Below are 16,453 nucleotides of genomic sequence, written 5' to 3'. Positions count from 1 at the left end.
AATGTACCGGAGTCCCCATTCTGGGTGTCGGATGAGTAGACTACAGATCTCCAGAGCCGGGTGTGGGGTAAAGTGAGGGGAAGGGGAGACCCGTGATCCTAGTTTGCGCTACAACAGACGCCGTTCTGGGGCCAAAGGCTAGATTGTCACACCCGTCAACATCCTAAGCCTATTAGAAGTAGCGCCAAGCACCAATGCACGTGTCTGTCATGGAACAACACCAAGCTATGCCATTCATGATACAGTGCCGCCAAAGTGCGGGGCGGTCGGTTCTCTTTGGTGTAGTTTGAGCGGGTGAGAGGGATTGATCGACGCGGATCAGGTTTGTGAGGCGAAGAATGTTGACCTATTTAACATGATGGTTGACCGCACTAAAAGCTCTACTGCGTTGAACAATCCTATTCCTCTCTCTGTCAGGTCACATAGCGTTGTACAACTTCTTGTATCGATTCACGTTAATTCTCGCCATGGGTCTCTACAACAAACTTGCCGAAGACATCAGTGAGGTGGATATCATCATCGCTGGAGGTACGATCTGTCTCACATCCGCGAAATTCCTTTTTCACAATTCTAAAAGTGTTGCTGGACATTTGAACTCAAGATACTGACTGTCTTTCTACAGGTGGCACAGCTGGCTGTATCATTGCCGGGCGCCTTGCGGAAGCGGACCCCGATCTCTCCATCCTGGTTATCGAAGGCGGCGCAGACAACAAAGATGTCGCTAGCATCGTGCACCCCGTGTTCTACCTACAGAACTTGGTTCCTACCAGCACAACTGCCATCTTCTACAAAGGCAACAAGGCCAAGCAATTGGCAGATCGAGAACCTATCGTGCCATGTGGCGGTACCCTGGGTGGTGGAAGTTCAATCAACTTCATGATGTACACAAGAGCACAACGTGCAGATTTTGATTCCTGGAAGACGCCAGGATGGGCCGCTGATGACATGTGGCCCTTTTTGAAGAAGGTAAGTCGTTTAACGTTAGAGTTGTGACTTGGAGGTCGCTGATTGAGATGCGCAGCTGGAAACGTACCATGGCCCTGGCGATAAAGAGCATCACGGTCACGATGGTCCCATTCATGTCTCCGAGGGTGGCTACTGCGCCAAGTCAGCACAAGACGAGTTCATACGTGCTTCTGGGGAGGTTGGCATCCAAGAGATCGAGGACCTCCAGAACTTGGAGAATAACGACGGTGTTTCCCGATGGCAACGCTACGTCTCGCCCGACGGCAAACGACAGGACACAGCTCATACATACGTACATCCGAAACTTGAAGGTGACAAATATCCCAATCTGCACGTTCTAGTTGAATCAAAGGTCATTCGAGTGTTGTTCGATGACAACAAGCGAGCGGTGGGTGTCGAGTACACACCAAACGCACAATTCCAGGCGGTGATTGGCCTTACTCAACATCCCGTACGGACTGTCAAGGCTCGAAAGCTTGTCGTGGTCACATGCGGTGCCTGTGGTACACCACCAGTACTCGAGCGCTCAGGTCTCGGCGACAAGAAGATCCTTGAACGCGCAGGGGTTCCCCTTGTGGAAGAGTTACCTGGTGTTGGCAAGGACTACCAAGATCACCACTTGGTTCTCTACCCGTACAAAACCAGCCTCGCGCCGGACCAGACAATCGATGCCATTCTCAGTGGCCGAAAAGACGCTGCAGAAATGATCAAGAACAACGACAAGATGCTAGGCTGGAACTCTATCGACATATCCTCGAAAATTCGACCATCTGAAGATGAGGTCACTGCTCTCGGGCCTGACTTCCGGCAGGCTTGGGATCGCGACTTCAAGAATGTACCAAACCGTCCACTCATGCTCTGTGGTATAATCCAATGGTAAGCATATCTTCATCCTTGACATCTTATTTTACAAAGCTGATACTGTGTCAGTTACTTGGGTGATCCAGCCTCCGTTCCTGTTGGACAATACGTCACAGCAGGAACCTACACCGCATACCCGTACTCTCGAGGGCACATGCACATCACAGGTTCCTCTGTCAACGACCCTCTTGACTTTGATGTTGGATTCTTCACCGACGCCAACGACATCGATCTGAAGAAGCAGATGTGGGCATACAAGAAACACCGTGAAATCCTGCGTCGAGCGGACTACTTCCGTGGTGAATTAGCTGCTGGCCACCCCAAGTTCGCTGCCAACTCGAAAGCCGCAATTATTGAGACAGATGTTGCATTAACAGATGTCAAGAACTTGGAGTACACTAAGGAAGACGATGAGGTAATCGAGCAGTTCCTACGCGAGAGTGTGAACACTACGTGGCATTCTTTGGGAACTTGCAAGATGGCTCCGAGAGAGCAGGATGGTGTGGTGGACGCAGAGTTGAACGTGTATGGCGTGAAGGGCTTGGTAAGAACATTCATACAACGACTACGGTTACGACAATTACTGACCATATTTCAGAAAATTGCCGATCTCAGTATTGCGCCTGAGAACGTTGCGGCCAACACGAACAACACTGCGTTGGTTATCGGCGAAAAGGCGGCGGACATCATTTTGAGCGAACTAGGGCTCAACAAGGGTAAGAGCCCGTATCCCAATGGGCAGTTGAACTGATGTGGTCGCCATGGGAATATTGTCAATTGATGATGTCTGCGTTGAGCTGCCTTTGATATCCTGAGATGAATCATGGACTACGCAAGGTTAATGAAATATTCGATTTATGAGTTGTCGCGTGCATATTCTTTAGCGTGTGAAGTCTGCCACAGCAAGACGGACACAGAAATCCATTCATCAGTCTTCTCTATGCAGCAAAGCATGTGTGATGAATAATTCATTTGTCTGTGCAATACAGGGACGTAACGACGAACAACTAACACATCGAAAATCTCCTGTGGCTTTCATGCTCGTTCTTGCTAAAAGAGACTATTCACCAATCACCCAAGTCCAACCCCTCTAATTAGAGTTCACTTCTGTTCGCTCCAGCTCAATATCGCATCGTCACCCAGTTTGCCTGTAATGATCCTCTCACTCAGGCCCCAAAGCGCGGCACCTAAGTTTGCATCACTGGCCTGCGCAGTCTCCTTACCTGGCTGACCTGGGTCATTGAAGTAGTGACCGTTAAGGTCCTTCTCTTCGATCTCGGGCGCAGTGAGTGCCCACAGAGCACTGTAAGACCCTTGCTCTGGCGAACGACCACCTAGCAACATTGTTCGAGATAAGATCTGTCCAGTGATACCAGGATAGGCATCTTTCCATTGCTGCTGCATGGCTGTGTTTACCTGTGATTCACTATCAGCAACTCGTACTTGGATTGTATGATCTGTAAGAAACTCACCGCGCCTGGGTGCACTGAAATTGCGTAGATGTTGTCACCGTTTGGCTTGATGACACGATCACGCAGACCGTACTTCGCGAAAAGTATCATGGCAAGCTTCGTGCGCCCATACAGTCGTGTGGGATCCATGGAGCTATCGTTGATCTCTTCCAAGCTGCCGAAATGTACATCAGGCGGCGCAGTTCGGTGCATCTCGCTAGACTCGAACACAACTCTTGGGCTTGGTTTTGTACCTAGCTTTCCGGTCTTGCGAAGAAGTGGCCATAGCTGATTGCACGCGTAGTAATGTCCGAGATAGTTCACGCCAAAGTGGCGATCAATGCCATCAGAGTCCTCGCCGTACTGGTTGACGTTGATACCGGCTGAGAGCACCAGGAAGTCGAGACGATCCAACGAATTTCGCAGCTCCGAGAAAACTTCCTTGACCTCGCGCAGATTTCCCAAATCACAGTGCTTCCACTCGACTTGGGCGTCGGCCTTCTCTTTCTTTATGCTCTCAATAGCATCGTTTCCTTGCTCTTCCTTTCGATTCACCATGATGACTTTAACGCCTGCAATGGCGAGTGCGCGGCTGACTTCATAACTGCGTGCAAGTTTCAGCGAGTTTCTTCTTGCAATGAAGTGAAACTTACCCGATACCGAGAGCACCTCCGGTAACTACCGCAACGCGGCCATCGAGGTTCTCTGGGTGAACTTCTGTAGGCCCAACGATCTTGTGGAGGATTGCTTGCATGATGTTTGTGCGTTGGAGGATTGATTTGATTGTTGATATAAAGCAAGAGAATGGTTAGCTTTAGGTTACGGATCTGGATCTGTATGTTTCTCAATCTCCCTCTTGCGACGTTGCGGACTATATATGTCGATGTGTGATACCCACTTTCAACTACGTCAGGACGACATCACATACTATTCATATGGCTTTCTAGATATGCTAACTTCCACCAGATTCCTCTGCACTCGATAAGACTCAGATCAGGTGATGCCCCATCTCAGGCAAGCTAACAGCAAAGATTGTCCATTATACATTAGGAAACGATGAACTAATGATTGATGTCACGTGACCTTCTCTACAACATCATCTAGTTGGCCTTTCGAGTCGATGTTATCATGTCTCGTTGTTGGTGACCAGTCCAACAGATGTTTAACGACATCGCGTTTTGATTCCGGGTGACCACAACTCATTCAGTTTTGCCCTGCCTTTCCTTATGCAGCCCTCTCTCTCAACGATACTTTCTTCTTGTATGGCTCTTATAGCATAGCTATTCAGCTTCTCGAACTGACATCTCAAGTTCTACCTCGGATATCGAGCGCTCCGGCACAATGTCTGGCGTAGCTGGCAGGTGCTCTATTTATTGAAAATGGGTGACGCGGGCTCGCGCAAGCAGCCTCCAAAGCATATAACAATCCTGGTTTCTGGTTGCGTTGAAGAGTTCTGGAACACGATCCATAATGCTCTCTACAGCCCCGTCCGACAGCTAGGATGGAGCTAGCAGGAGGGAGAGGGGAGCAAGATCTTTTCGCAAGCATCTATAATGCAATGCGAATGCAGATATCGATGGTGCTTCCCGAACAGTTGGCGTTGAGGAGTATCACTGCCGAAGATCCCATGGGTATGGGTCCAAATGATTCTGTACTCCTGTCTCACTCTTTTGAAGCATAAGAATCATTCAACCGGATGGCTGAATGAGAACTTTCCAACGTTTGTACATTGCTCAAAGGTTGGCTTCTTATCTCCTCTGGATCTGATCCAACACTATTCGATCGGCCCATTTTATGCAAGAACTTGATTTTGTTGATGCCAAGTTCTGTATCGTCGGTATCGCGTGACTGAGAGCTGGCGTCCCTGAAGTGCTTGAAGAAAACCTTGAGCGCAGGAACACTTGCGCATATCGTGCCGACGGAGAGTTCCAGCCCAGTAAGGATCCAGACATACCAAGTATGCCATGGCACGTCGTATGTATTGGAGAAGACGTAATAGATAGCGTAGCACCGTAATGCGGAGATGATAGTGACGACGTATCCAATGCCAAAGCAAGCATATAGTGCAAACCTCTGCCTAACTGTGATATGCAATTTCCAGCAGAGAACCGCGGGCAAAGTTGTTGTGACGAAGTCTTGTAATGTGACGATGATGGATGTGGCCAAGAGATGCGCACTCTCATTGTAGCATTTGTATGTGAATCCAGCTTTTACTTTTGAGCGGTCGAGTTGGTTCCAAAACGCATTTAAAGGACGGCAAGCAAAACACATAGCGAGAAGGAATCCAAAAGTGTAAAGAACGATCGAAGCGAGGCTGACAATCACAATTATCTTGTACGCCTTCCGGACAGCCTTGAAAACCATTCGTCGGTAGAAGAGTAGAATAGACGCCTTGATCATGCCGCTGCTAAGAACATATGCGGCCTCGTTCGCCATGGTGAGCTTCCGCTGCTCTATAAATTCGGATGAGTGGTAGTCCCAAATGTGACGGTTGAAGAGCCGCTGGTTCCCTTGAGGGTTGTGTCAGTATCTGTTCACAGCAATCCTAACACGTAAACTCACCAATTCCAACTGCAATGAGGAGTGCTGTAGTAGGCACAAGGGAAGCTAGCATGACCCAGTCATCTAGTCCAGATTTACGTTGTATGACCGCTCGTGCCCAGATGCGTGCGAACACAGCTAGCAAGGTTAATGGACCGAAGACAGCCAGTAAAACCACCGTTGCATAGCTGTGCGTGGCAGGGCTTACGAAATTCGGGTTTGGCCAGGATGCAACGACCTCCGGCGGGGGATGGATACCCCCAGACATAACGAAAGACTATCGAACTAAAGGTAGTGTACAATGAGGGTTTCCAGAGGATGTTGGGGAGTGTTGCTTTGTACTAGAGGCTACAACCGAACCCATCTCAGGACCCAGTAAGATCTGTTATATAAAAACATGCGTTCCCACGCCATATAGACTCGTGATTTCCTGTTCTGTGAGTAGGTTATCTATTGGGGGCGCCCTCGACAACCGAAACATCATCATTGTTGCGCCACTTTCCATGTTTTGAGCGATCAGCTTGTTTACTTAAAACCGCACCAATCATTGGTCGACAACACCGACGGAATCAGGATCCTATTGGCACTGGAGTCTACCGAAGAGCTCGGATTCAGTGAGGCGTAAGCCTGGATGGCCTGTGCGTTCCAGACTGGACTTAATAGGCTACGATCTTGTATGACGTGAGTCAGGACACTTCGTGCTTCACGAGAAAGTCGTTGCGTTCATGGTAAAGCGTGTAGGTTTGTGACCAAGGCGCTGAATGGTTCAGAGCATCCCGCTTCTGATGCACACTAGAACAAGCCTTACAGCGGCGATGCCGTGCGGCGGCTGGGAAATTCGAAGTATTATCCAGGAACCGCGTGTTTCGCAAGCGACTCGGCACTTGCAATGATCCAACTGCCCTATCGACTTGGTATCTTTACTCCAGCACAAGGTCCCTGACATGAAGAGAACCCGTTTGTGTTAGCGCGATGCAGGGATTGTTTTATAGCCAGTATTGTAAAGAGTATGATACGCTGTATACTTGATCACTCATGATAATACGTAAAGCTTAACACAAAAGAAACAACTGCGTCGATTGCACGATGCATAGACGCTTACGACGCGCAATGATTGTTGTATGCACTGGCTAGAGCTGTATGCGAACGCGATGTACTAATACGGATCTAGTACTGACTCGTAACAAGGAGCTTTGAGGCAATCGGCGGCTACGTACTATTCTTCTTCAAAACGTGGGGCCACATAAAAAGAAGGGAGAGGCAGGAGCCAACGCGACCATGCTCAAATGTATGACGAATGCTTTCCATGGGTCATAATGCATTCTTACGGGTAACTGTCACAATGTGAACTACATCTCCGAGAAAGTTTGAACACAAGCTACATTTGGACTGCTGCGTACAGTACCCCAGGTAGTAGAGGAGGCGCAGGTTGCTATCCGGTCTAGCGTTGTCAGCTGTCAGGCACTGATGCGCGTTACAGAAGCGCGGATTCGCGTCGCATCAATTCCGGTCCCCCGCATGCAGCTCTTAGCCCAGACGAGCATTAGTGGCTGATGCGGTCTTCTCCGAAGGTAATCTCAGCCTGTCGAAGCCCCGTCTCGTCGATGATAATCAACAGCTCCCAGCATTAACGCATATGAATTGTCGGTTTATGTCTTGATGTCTGCACTACTGTTGTGCTCAAATACTTCTACAAACCACATTAACTTTCTGCCTCGAGGTACTTGTTGTGTTGTTTAATCAAATTGACGTTTGAATTTCTTGTTTCTTGACATGTCGACCGACCGGGGTCCCTGGCTCTCTGACTCCCATCGCCTCGCTTGCGGAACTCAAGCCGACCGCACGTTGGGTGGCACAACCCGGCTAAAGTACGGGTCCCACACTGCCGTACTACCTAGGGATGGCTGGCTGTATGGAAGGAACACATGTAGTGTAGGTTTGGGGCTCCTGTCGAATAGCCTGGCGAACTTACCCGCGCGGAGCGCAAAACAAGATGACTAGGATATCACGAATCGCTTAGAAGGGGGACAGATAGCCGACGGCTTGTAGTGCATACCGGTACATACACAGTATGTACTTGTGGCGTATACTCAGAATGTATCAAAATGTTCATACTTTCGTGCCCTTGTTCCAAAGTATAAGCGGAAGAAGCAGCGAAGAGATGCGCTAGATATAGCATAGACTATTCATCTAGATTGCACCTGCTGTCCACATTGTAGCGGAAGATATGCCGTGTCAACATAGTCTGCGCGAGCGATGCATAATTCAGGTGGCTTGTGGTGTTTCGCAAACCACATATAACACGGTCTAGGACGTGCTGTCCGGTGTACGACGCGTAATCACTCTGACCGTGCCTTATCAACTATCCCACGGCAGACTGTCCGATGGCCCGGACCGCTCGTGGCGCGCCTACCGCTAATAATGACTGGCCCAAAACAGCTGTCAATTAGCTCACGTTGCGACATTAGACTTCCCCAGACAGCTTTTGGTCTTAGCACTTAGGATTTCTTTTTTAGGATAGACTACAGGCTCCTTCATATGTTCGAACACACGCTGCTTCGGTGAACGTTCCATATACTCATTTTGTGATGTTACTTCCGCACGACGACCTGATTTTGGAAAGATGAGTGAAAGAAAAAAAGATCGATGACATGACCACTCTGTTCGTTCGCAGCCACAAGAGCAACACAGTGTACGTGTGTGGAATAACATTAAAAGGGTCAACCTCGACACACAGACCATCAGAAGCTCATCCTGATATCATCCTTGCTTGTATATTACCATATCGTTACTTCATCTGGACAAACACCTTTGTTCATATCTGGAAACTGATAGATGGCGCAGGATCGTGAAAGTCCTCCTGAATGTCGAATGGCGACGGAACAAACCGGCTGTGGAGCGGATACTTCTGCCATGCGTCGTGATACCAGTGCTCAAAATCCTCCCTTGACACTTGATCAACACGATCGGCGTGCAGAATATCAGCAGTGATGCACGCGTCCGGGGAGCGAGTAGGATCGACCAGCTTAACTGCCGTGTAGCTGATCAAAGCATGGACATGCGTGGGGTGCAACGGCTTGCCATCCTTGCGAACCAAGATTAGGGAGCCGGTATCTGCAGACTGTTCAGGTGGATTCAACATCCGAGCCTTGTGGTTCTTCATGCGTGCGTGAAGGTTTCGATCACGCCATACAGGGGCTGGCTTGGCTTTGTAGACGATGAGAGGGATACCAATTCGATCTGCCACGGGAGTGCGAACTTGTGACTCGGTGAAGAGAACTAAAGACTGCTCATAGACAGCTTCCATGGTCGGACGTTGAAGGAAGCGCTGGTCGCCTTCGCAGTTGAGACGCACTGCATAGATGTCTTTGCTGTGCATGAGGGTTCGAGTCGCTTCTTCGTTGAAGCTATAACCTAATCTCAGTTCATCAACCAGATGCCGGAAATCCATTGGTCCGAGATCGAGGGTCGAGGCTTTCTTCTCATCATCTTTGCCGCAATATCCTCCCCACGCGAGGACTGGACCACGGTAGAACTTCCCTAGTTCCGTATCGACCTTCAGCAAACTCTGGTTTGACTTGAGACCAGGTGTGCAACAGGGACAGAGCTTCTTCACCTCCGGAATGGACATTATGATGTGGTGTGGTTCGATGTGGCGTCCGAGCACATTGTTTCCAGAGAGTGTGATAGGCTCACTGTCCTCGATCTGCTCTTCAATGGAACCTAGCTGAACCAGACTCTCAGCAGCCGGTTGGTTGTAACATGGGGCATAACGCAACCATACGAAACGAGGCTGGGCTTCATCGACAGGGAAGTAGAGTGCGCTGTGATGATTCGGGTCTGGCCGAGTGAGCAAAAAGTTGGCGTAGTCCTTGCAGATGAGCCTGTGGACAGGCCAGTCATTCTTCTGGCACGACTTCGAGCAGTAGCAAATAGCCTTGCAGCCGCCGCAAACTTTGGTGCTATGGTCGTCACACATAGCGCAGAGGACTGGTTTGACGGTGTCAGCCATAGTCGCTGTCAGGGATCTCCGCCCAGTCTGAAAGTTAAGGGAGCTCAGAGGGATTGCGTCAAAAGCCTCAGCGCTGCAGATTGAGGTACATGAGAAGTGAGGTAAAGCGAGAGCATATGAAGTGAGTGTATGACAGAAAAGTGGGGCTCCTGATCTCGACACAAACGTCGAGGAAGGAGTGTTCGACGACGACGCGTCAACACGTGATGTGAATGCACATGTATTAGCTCTACTCAGATCTAGTTTTGATGTCTTTCCCATGCGTTTGGAGCCCATCGTCCAGATCAGAAAGGCGGATGAACGACTACCATGTTTTTGACCCGCGCCGTCCCTATTACAAGTGCATTAATCTGGGTCGGTGAGCAACTGAGCTGCACACTCCAAAGACTACATTGCCTTTCAGTCACTCTCTCGTATTGGTTTCTGATGCTCATGCCATTCTTATATCCTTTGGTGACATACTTACTGTCCACCTCACCTGCATCTAGCTTCTCCCCAGTTTCAACATCGGAAGACATAATAGTGCGCTCGAAGATGCGGGTAATGGACTCTGGTTGGTGATACTCGGCATAATGGGCTGCATCGAACACGCGCGAAAACGATAGACTGGAGTGTTGGCGTACAGCTGCTTTGGTGTTGTCGAGTGGATTATGAGAGTGACAAGAACTACTTTGACTCGCTGGGCAGCGTTGCTTGACCGTCGTGTAGCCAGCATCTTCGAGAGATGAAATTGTTTTGGGTGCATTTAGGGAGAGCGCGAGCTTCTCGCCGCCAAACCCTACAGGTAGACCGTCAGTTATCTTTACTCACAACAAATCAGGAATGTACCAGCAACTCACAGTTGCACTGGAAGTCTCTGTCACCATATATCATCGCCACTTTGACACCCTGTTCAAGCACATCTTGCACCTCTTGAATCGTACGTCTGAGAGCATCTCCCGTTTGGAAAAACTGGTTTCTTACAAGCTGCGAGTCCCAAGTGAAGTTCATCTCGGGCACTCCCAGTTGTTCACGTACCCACTTTTGGTTCAAGAATGTGACCGCGTCTTTGGGAGGAAACGGGTAATTCGGCGTAGCTGCAATGTCGAATACGCTATGGCCGCTCGCGATGTAGGTATTTTGGACGTTCGTTCCACAAAAAGAGAATGCTTGAAGGCAGATACCATTCACATCTAGATTTGCGCCGGTGCCCTTCGGGTCGCCCACGACCGCAGCATCTCGACATGCCTGAATCTGCTCGATACAACCCCCTGATTTGTTCAATTCGTTCAGAGCGATATCGTATGTGGTTTGATTGATGAAGGGTTGACTGTAAGTGTTGTTGATCGCAAAATCCAGATAGGACTGTCCCATAATAGCGATATCGTTGCAGCTGTTGATCATGCCAACGCTCTCTAAGTGAAGCTTGCTGTGTCTGGAGCGGTCGAGGTTGCTGTTACGACTGAGGATATAGCGAGCCACCGCCGGTGCCCATGCGCCACCATACTGTGATAGAAACACATATCAGCGTTTGTCATGTCGTCAAACAGTTGAGCCCGAGGACATTTACGAACGTACAGAATGGCCCCATATACTCAAACTATTACGAGTACCATGATACTCCTCAAATCTGATCATGTCAGTCGATGTCAGTTGAGTATGTACAGGACCAAAGTCAACATACTCTGCAAACCAAACCTGCAAGAACTGCCACAGATGTTTAGATACTTGTTCCGTCGTACTTGCTGTAGTTGCGGGATTCTGACTCGAGAATCGCCCTCTCATGATCGTCAAATTCGACATCACACCCTCTGTTCCCGGCCCGGTATGAACGGTCTCATCAAGTACATTGTAATAGCCATCCACAATAGTGTCATAACTGTAACCAACATGATTGGGTTGGTCAATGTACAGCATGCTGACCTGATTGTTGAACGAAATGTCATTCCTCCCTGCTTCACGCCCACCATTCATCAGTCTGCAAGGGCCGGTACCCACAAAAGCGTGCCAAGTAGACGACTCCCCAGGACCACCAGCGAGATAGACAGCCATCTTATCAGATCCCGCACTGTTTCGACGCGGGAAGAACCAGAAGAATGTTGATATGTTGAACGGCGTTGCACTTTCTAAATCTGGAATCGCAGAGCTTGGGAGATAAACATAGCCACTGTATGAGCCACCAGGATTGTCACAAAGGGATGTCTAGCTCACTCGTTAGCTGTATCATAGCATTGATATCTCAGGAGGCTCCTAGAATGATTACCTTTTGATACTCAATTGAAGCTCCGGGTATGCGTTTGGAGTGTTTCACCACACGTTGCTTTCCAGGTCTGCTGTATGTCTTTTGAGAACAACAAGCTGCAATAGTGCCGGCAAACATGAAGAGTGACAAAAGGTGCATGATGCTGGAGTCTATGCGAGTTGATCGAGTGTTTGTGTGGAAACAATTGCTTCAAATCAGATATTGTGTGGAGTACGTGCGTTGTTGTGGTTGAGTTCGAGTGCAAGTGAAAGTGAGAGTGAACTACTGCGTGGAATCGTGTGAAACTTGAGACCAAGCCAAGTACCATAAACAGAACGAAACTGGGAAATGTGTAATCAACGCTCACTAAGATGCCTCGACCTTGTTGTGTGACACAGACTTGTTCGGGCTCTGAATAGCCTCAATAGGCAACGCAAGGGCTCAACAAACGAGGTCTTCCAAACGACCCTTGCTTTGCCGAGGAGCTTTCGAATAGAGATTGTCGGACGACTAATCCTTCATACTAGTAGTATTATGTTTGGTTAAGTTTGGAAGTGGGCCAGAACTGCGAGCTCGTTGGTCTCATCCTTGCACAAAGCAATTTCGAGGTGCAGGGTATACATTCATGGTATCCGACTGGAAGAAGAGCGACTGAAGTAGAGGCGCATGATGGCCAATTCGTGATGACATGGAGTTTGCTTAAATGTATTTGCAATATCAAAACGTCCAAAATGACTGTTCAAGGAACGGAAAGATAAGTGAAAGAGAAGGGCATTAAATGTGACCTGTGATCAGAGTGTGTCGATTCTAGAGTTTCGTACAGAGCAAAGCGCTTGAGACGGTGGGGATAATGAAGGTGCCTCAGGTGAACGAGCGAACGTCGGTACCACATATATAGTTACAGGGTTTTTGAGGACCAGCTTTGATCTTCTATAGCAAGTCGGTGATAGCGCTGGATGAATGAGACTTTGCTTTTATCTTGCCATGATGTTTTTGTCAAAAAGAAGCCATACCAGTTAACAATCGAGCAGTTCTCATTGAAGGTTAGATGACTCGAAAGCAACTGAAAAATCCCTGACATTGTCTAGTCGTCGCGAGAGTATCAGCTGTTATTCTGTCCGTCGAGAATCATCTAGAAAGCCGTTGGAGGGTTGGCGTTTGTTCGTGTTGCAGGTTGCTTACATATACACACGCGTCATTCACATCATGCGCTCCGCACGCACAGCCCGCCTCCGTCCTTCAACACTACAACAATCCACCCATCGCGTCTCCCACCACGCATCGCGAGAAGACATCCACCATGGCCGGCCCCAAATACCAAAACGTCCCGCAGCGAGACTCGCTCGACGAGGCCTCTCCTTCATTCGCGCAAGCGCCACCCAGCTACCAGGCAGCCGACCCGCAGGAAGCTCTCCTGCGCGGCGTGCCTCGCGGCGAAGATGACAATCTGCCTGATGACTTCAAGTTTGGCGGCGTCGTAGCAGAAGCCACGCTGGACATCCGTATGGCCTTTATTCGCAAGGTGTACGCTATTCTGTAAGCTTCCCCCTCCCTGCCTACCTTTTTCCATGCGCACATGCTAATAGGCCCCCAGCACCGTCCAACTCTTCGCCACTGCCGCTTTGAGCGCCGTCTCCATGACCTCGGTCACGTACAAGACCTGGATCCAGGAAAACCAATGGATGATGTGGGTGTCCCTTCTGGGTTCCTTCGTCTTCCTCGGCCTCACCTTCTGGAAGCGCAAATCTTACCCGACAAACCTCCTCTTCCTCGCTGGGTTCACCGCTATGGAAGCCTACTCCATCTCCGTCATCGTGTCCTTTACAGACTCCAAAATCGTCTTGGAAGCCGTCGTCTTCACGTTGGGCATCTTCGTTGCGCTGAGCTTGTTCGCCTGCCAGTCAAAGTACGACTTCACAAGCTGGGTACCGTACTTGTTTGGCGCCCTGTGGGTCGTCATCTTGTTTGGTTTCATGAGCGCGTTTTTCCCGTACAACAGCAAGGTCGAGCTGGGTTACGGAATCGTTACCGCGCTCATCTTCTCGGGATACATTTTGGTCGACACGCAAATGATCATGCGCCACTACCATGTCGAGGAGGAGATCGCTGCCGCTATCTCGCTGTACCTCGATATCATTAACTTGTTCCTCGCTATCCTCAGGATCCTGAACTCGCAGAACAACAACTGAGCTGCGGCTTGAGGACATGCTGGTCTGTTTGCGAGGGAATTTGTACGGCGTTGCGTGGTCATAGTTGGGATACAGAGCAAAGTCGACTGACTAGGCGTTGGTTGCTATTCCTAGGGGCTTTGAATTTGCAGAGCAAGACTCTGGTTACTCGTAATTGCACGTTTTCCCTGTGCTTGTATGATATATCTCATTCCATAGTACACCTGTAGCGTTATTTGATCTTGACACATTCTCCAAATTCACCTCCCCCATTGCACCAGGCCAAGTGTCAAAAAGCGAAGTAGATAGGATTACACAATCTATGCTTCTAGGGTATGTATATCCCACCCAAAACACCCCTGGACTCCACGTTCCTTTTAGCCCAGAAACAATAGCAGACATGTATGACCGCATCCAGGCTGTCAAAACGCACACTCATGAAGGCTTATCGCACCCAATACGGCCCAGCAACTCCTTCCGGTCGCCATGCCCAGGAATACTAATGCCACTCGCTCTCGAGGAAGAAACGCGATTTTGTCGTCGCTGGCTCGCGCCGTTCATGCGGGCAAACGTCAGCGCTTCGACGCCGACTTCCTCCTCTTTTGGCGGCGCGCTCAAGCCCGAATCTGCATTCGCGTTTGCCGCGTTCAGGACCGTGTCGTTTTCCACCAACTCATCCTCGTCGTCATCGGAACGCACATCCTCCGCACCAGCCCCTTCGAGTACTTTATACACGACTTTCACGATGGAGCAGAACCAGATGCAGCAAAATACTTGCAGCGACAACAGTAGGGCCAGGAAGTACCATCTGATGCTTGGCATCCAGCAGACAGGGCCGTTGGGGTCGCGGTACGCCGAGAAAAGGTTGGCCCAGATTTGGTTACCGCCTGCGGCATCGTATCGCGCGGCATCTGTGGCGTAAACGACCGTTTTGTCGATTAGGTGGCAGGCGTGTGGGATGTAGACGTCGGCGTGCGCGTATATGGACCAGCAAACCGTCATGAAGAGGGCGTGGCGGGTGATGATCCAGGCAATGACGAACACGCCAAACGCAATATCGCAAGCGGTGGTGTAGCCCATATATTTGAGGAGCTTAGCCGTCTATGGTTGTTAGTTGGTTTCGCTATGAACCTCGGTGATTCAGTTGCTTACTGGTAGGACGATGTCCACGAAATCCATTATGCATAGAATGACGGTACCGACGCGCGTGTGATAGAAACTATACGAGACGCCTATGAGCGCAGTTGTGAAGATGTGATGTGTGAACATCTGCGCGTAGTCACTGCGCTTCTCCTCTATGTTGACGACGAGCAATTGCTGGATCCAGAAGGCCAATTGAACAAGGTAATACCACTTGAAGAGTCCGTCGATCTCTCGGAAAGGCCAGCCTTCCCAGACTGCGGGGAGGTTCAGCCAGAAATCTGAATGGTACATGATGTACTGTGCTTGTGTCAGTGTCGTTCGTAACAGGACAAGGGTCTCGGGCCTCCCTGAACATACCATAGCTAGCGACCATGACCCAGTGTAGTACACAACCAACCACGCCTGTTCCTTGAATCTGTCCAACCCCTTCTTCGTCCGGATTCCTGCACACCTCGCAAGCGGATCAAGGAGAAACTCCATTGCCAAGACCCTCAAGCCTGTGAAAAGTAGTGTCCACAACATAACGAATGGCAAGTCATCGGCGCCGCAGCCATACATTTCTGTTTCTGGGTTGTAGTACGACATTGTGAAGAACTTGGTGGTTTGGCTACAGGCGCGGGGGAAGAACAAGTGTGTCAGGCAGAGGAGGGAGAGCAGATTGATGGAGATGCCTGCGTTCACAATCGGTTAGTGGATGCTGCAGTTGTAGAGCTTGGTCTGCATACCCATCTGGTGATCGCACAGGAGAGTGCATAGCGATGCCATCAGCCCCTCATCCTCAACCTTCTTTGGCTTTATCCCCCGTCTTCTCGGCGCGACGACCACTTTGTGTTCCTGCAATTCCGCAGTGTGCGCCTTGTTCAGAGTGGCGGTGCCATTTGGCGGCGCTGTTTTGGTTGCCATGCTGAACTAGTCTCCGGCAACGTAGATGTGGTTTCGACGACTCTGCGATGTGACGGCGCGATTGTACGTGTTTGGGCAGCCAGCGAGCGGTCTGTCTACTCGGTTTCCGTTGGCGCAGGAATCGACGCCCTCAAGCTAGTGCTGCCAATCAATCGTGCGCTTCGTTTCGTCGTGATGTGTACGTATG

General features: G+C 49.8%; 7 protein-coding genes across 7 annotated transcripts; 2 read left to right on the top strand and 5 right to left on the bottom strand.

The window, feature by feature from the left end:
• The first annotated feature begins 376 nt into the window (after positions 1 to 376).
• P153DRAFT_392043 (GMC oxidoreductase) lies at positions 377 to 2,592 on the top strand. Its single transcript, XM_033671117.1, has 5 exons — positions 377 to 528; positions 623 to 966; positions 1,022 to 1,842; positions 1,897 to 2,371; positions 2,426 to 2,592. The coding sequence occupies exons 1-5, from the start codon at positions 468 to 470 to the stop codon at positions 2,576 to 2,578; spliced, it is 1,854 nt and encodes a 617-aa protein (XP_033529108.1). The 5' UTR covers positions 377 to 467; the 3' UTR covers positions 2,579 to 2,592.
• A 186-nt stretch (positions 2,593 to 2,778) lies between these two features.
• Positions 2,779 to 4,112, bottom strand: P153DRAFT_427369 (NAD(P)-binding protein). Its single transcript, XM_033672663.1, has 3 exons — positions 3,932 to 4,112; positions 3,300 to 3,882; positions 2,779 to 3,243 (listed from the first exon to the last, which is right to left on the bottom strand). The coding sequence occupies exons 1-3, from the start codon at positions 4,030 to 4,032 to the stop codon at positions 2,929 to 2,931; spliced, it is 999 nt and encodes a 332-aa protein (XP_033529107.1). The 5' UTR covers positions 4,033 to 4,112; the 3' UTR covers positions 2,779 to 2,928.
• Positions 4,113 to 4,940: 828 nt separating this feature from the next.
• On the bottom strand, positions 4,941 to 6,087 carry P153DRAFT_278559 (uncharacterized protein; the record flags this gene model as incomplete). The annotated part of the gene is made up of 2 exons (XM_033662958.1): positions 4,941 to 5,788; positions 5,841 to 6,087. 2 exons carry the CDS (start codon positions 6,085 to 6,087, stop codon positions 4,941 to 4,943), a joined length of 1,095 nt encoding a protein of 364 aa, XP_033529106.1.
• A 2,261-nt stretch (positions 6,088 to 8,348) lies between these two features.
• P153DRAFT_362461 (uncharacterized protein) lies at positions 8,349 to 9,497 on the bottom strand. The gene has a single exon (XM_033667139.1). The coding sequence runs from the start codon at positions 9,448 to 9,450 to the stop codon at positions 8,635 to 8,637; it is 816 nt and encodes a 271-aa protein (XP_033529105.1). The 5' UTR covers positions 9,451 to 9,497; the 3' UTR covers positions 8,349 to 8,634.
• Positions 9,498 to 10,115: 618 nt separating this feature from the next.
• On the bottom strand, positions 10,116 to 12,211 carry P153DRAFT_372039 (putative carboxypeptidase S1; the record flags this gene model as incomplete). Its single annotated transcript, XM_033669361.1, has 4 exons — positions 10,116 to 10,609; positions 10,671 to 11,316; positions 11,476 to 12,012; positions 12,074 to 12,211. The coding sequence occupies 4 exons, from the start codon at positions 12,209 to 12,211 to the stop codon at positions 10,116 to 10,118; spliced, it is 1,815 nt and encodes a 604-aa protein (XP_033529104.1).
• Positions 12,212 to 13,316: 1,105 nt separating this feature from the next.
• P153DRAFT_305377 (UPF0005-domain-containing protein) lies at positions 13,317 to 14,634 on the top strand. Its single transcript, XM_033664598.1, has 2 exons — positions 13,317 to 13,588; positions 13,647 to 14,634. The coding sequence occupies exons 1-2, from the start codon at positions 13,353 to 13,355 to the stop codon at positions 14,239 to 14,241; spliced, it is 831 nt and encodes a 276-aa protein (XP_033529103.1). The 5' UTR covers positions 13,317 to 13,352; the 3' UTR covers positions 14,242 to 14,634.
• On the bottom strand, positions 14,424 to 16,452 carry P153DRAFT_7871 (longevity assurance proteins LAG1/LAC1). Its single transcript, XM_033673398.1, has 4 exons — positions 16,089 to 16,452; positions 15,721 to 16,034; positions 15,373 to 15,660; positions 14,424 to 15,321 (listed from the first exon to the last, which is right to left on the bottom strand). The coding sequence occupies exons 1-4, from the start codon at positions 16,264 to 16,266 to the stop codon at positions 14,656 to 14,658; spliced, it is 1,446 nt and encodes a 481-aa protein (XP_033529102.1). The 5' UTR covers positions 16,267 to 16,452; the 3' UTR covers positions 14,424 to 14,655.
• Between the last annotated feature and the right edge of the window lies 1 nt (position 16,453).

This window comes from Dothidotthia symphoricarpi (assembly GCF_010015815.1).
Source record: "Dothidotthia symphoricarpi CBS 119687 unplaced genomic scaffold P153scaffold_1, whole genome shotgun sequence".
Taxonomy (NCBI): Eukaryota; Fungi; Ascomycota; class Dothideomycetes; order Pleosporales; family Dothidotthiaceae; genus Dothidotthia; species Dothidotthia symphoricarpi.
This window is presented reverse-complemented; position numbering and strand designations above follow the sequence as displayed.

Coding starts and splice junctions, on each gene's coding strand:
- P153DRAFT_7871 (XM_033673398.1), bottom strand. CDS start 16,266: ATGGCAACCAAAACAGCGCCGCCAAATGGCACCGCCACTCTGAACAAG. Junction 16,035..16,088: donor CCTGTGCGATCACCAGATGG/GTATGCAGACCA, acceptor TTGTGAACGCAG/GCATCTCCATCAATCTGCTC. Junction 15,661..15,720: donor GGTCATGGTCGCTAGCTATG/GTATGTTCAGGG, acceptor ACACAAGCACAG/TACATCATGTACCATTCAGA.
- P153DRAFT_305377 (XM_033664598.1), top strand. CDS start 13,353: ATGGCCGGCCCCAAATACCAAAACGTCCCGCAGCGAGACTCGCTCGAC. Junction 13,589..13,646: donor CGCAAGGTGTACGCTATTCT/GTAAGCTTCCCC, acceptor ATAGGCCCCCAG/CACCGTCCAACTCTTCGCCA.
- P153DRAFT_362461 (XM_033667139.1), bottom strand. CDS start 9,450: ATGTCCATTCCGGAGGTGAAGAAGCTCTGTCCCTGTTGCACACCTGGT.
- P153DRAFT_427369 (XM_033672663.1), bottom strand. CDS start 4,032: ATGCAAGCAATCCTCCACAAGATCGTTGGGCCTACAGAAGTTCACCCA. Junction 3,883..3,931: donor GGAGGTGCTCTCGGTATCGG/GTAAGTTTCACT, acceptor ACTTGCACGCAG/TTATGAAGTCAGCCGCGCAC. Junction 3,244..3,299: donor TTTCAGTGCACCCAGGCGCG/GTGAGTTTCTTA, acceptor AGTGAATCACAG/GTAAACACAGCCATGCAGCA.
- P153DRAFT_392043 (XM_033671117.1), top strand. CDS start 468: ATGGGTCTCTACAACAAACTTGCCGAAGACATCAGTGAGGTGGATATC. Junction 967..1,021: donor TGTGGCCCTTTTTGAAGAAG/GTAAGTCGTTTA, acceptor TGAGATGCGCAG/CTGGAAACGTACCATGGCCC. Junction 2,372..2,425: donor TGTATGGCGTGAAGGGCTTG/GTAAGAACATTC, acceptor ACCATATTTCAG/AAAATTGCCGATCTCAGTAT.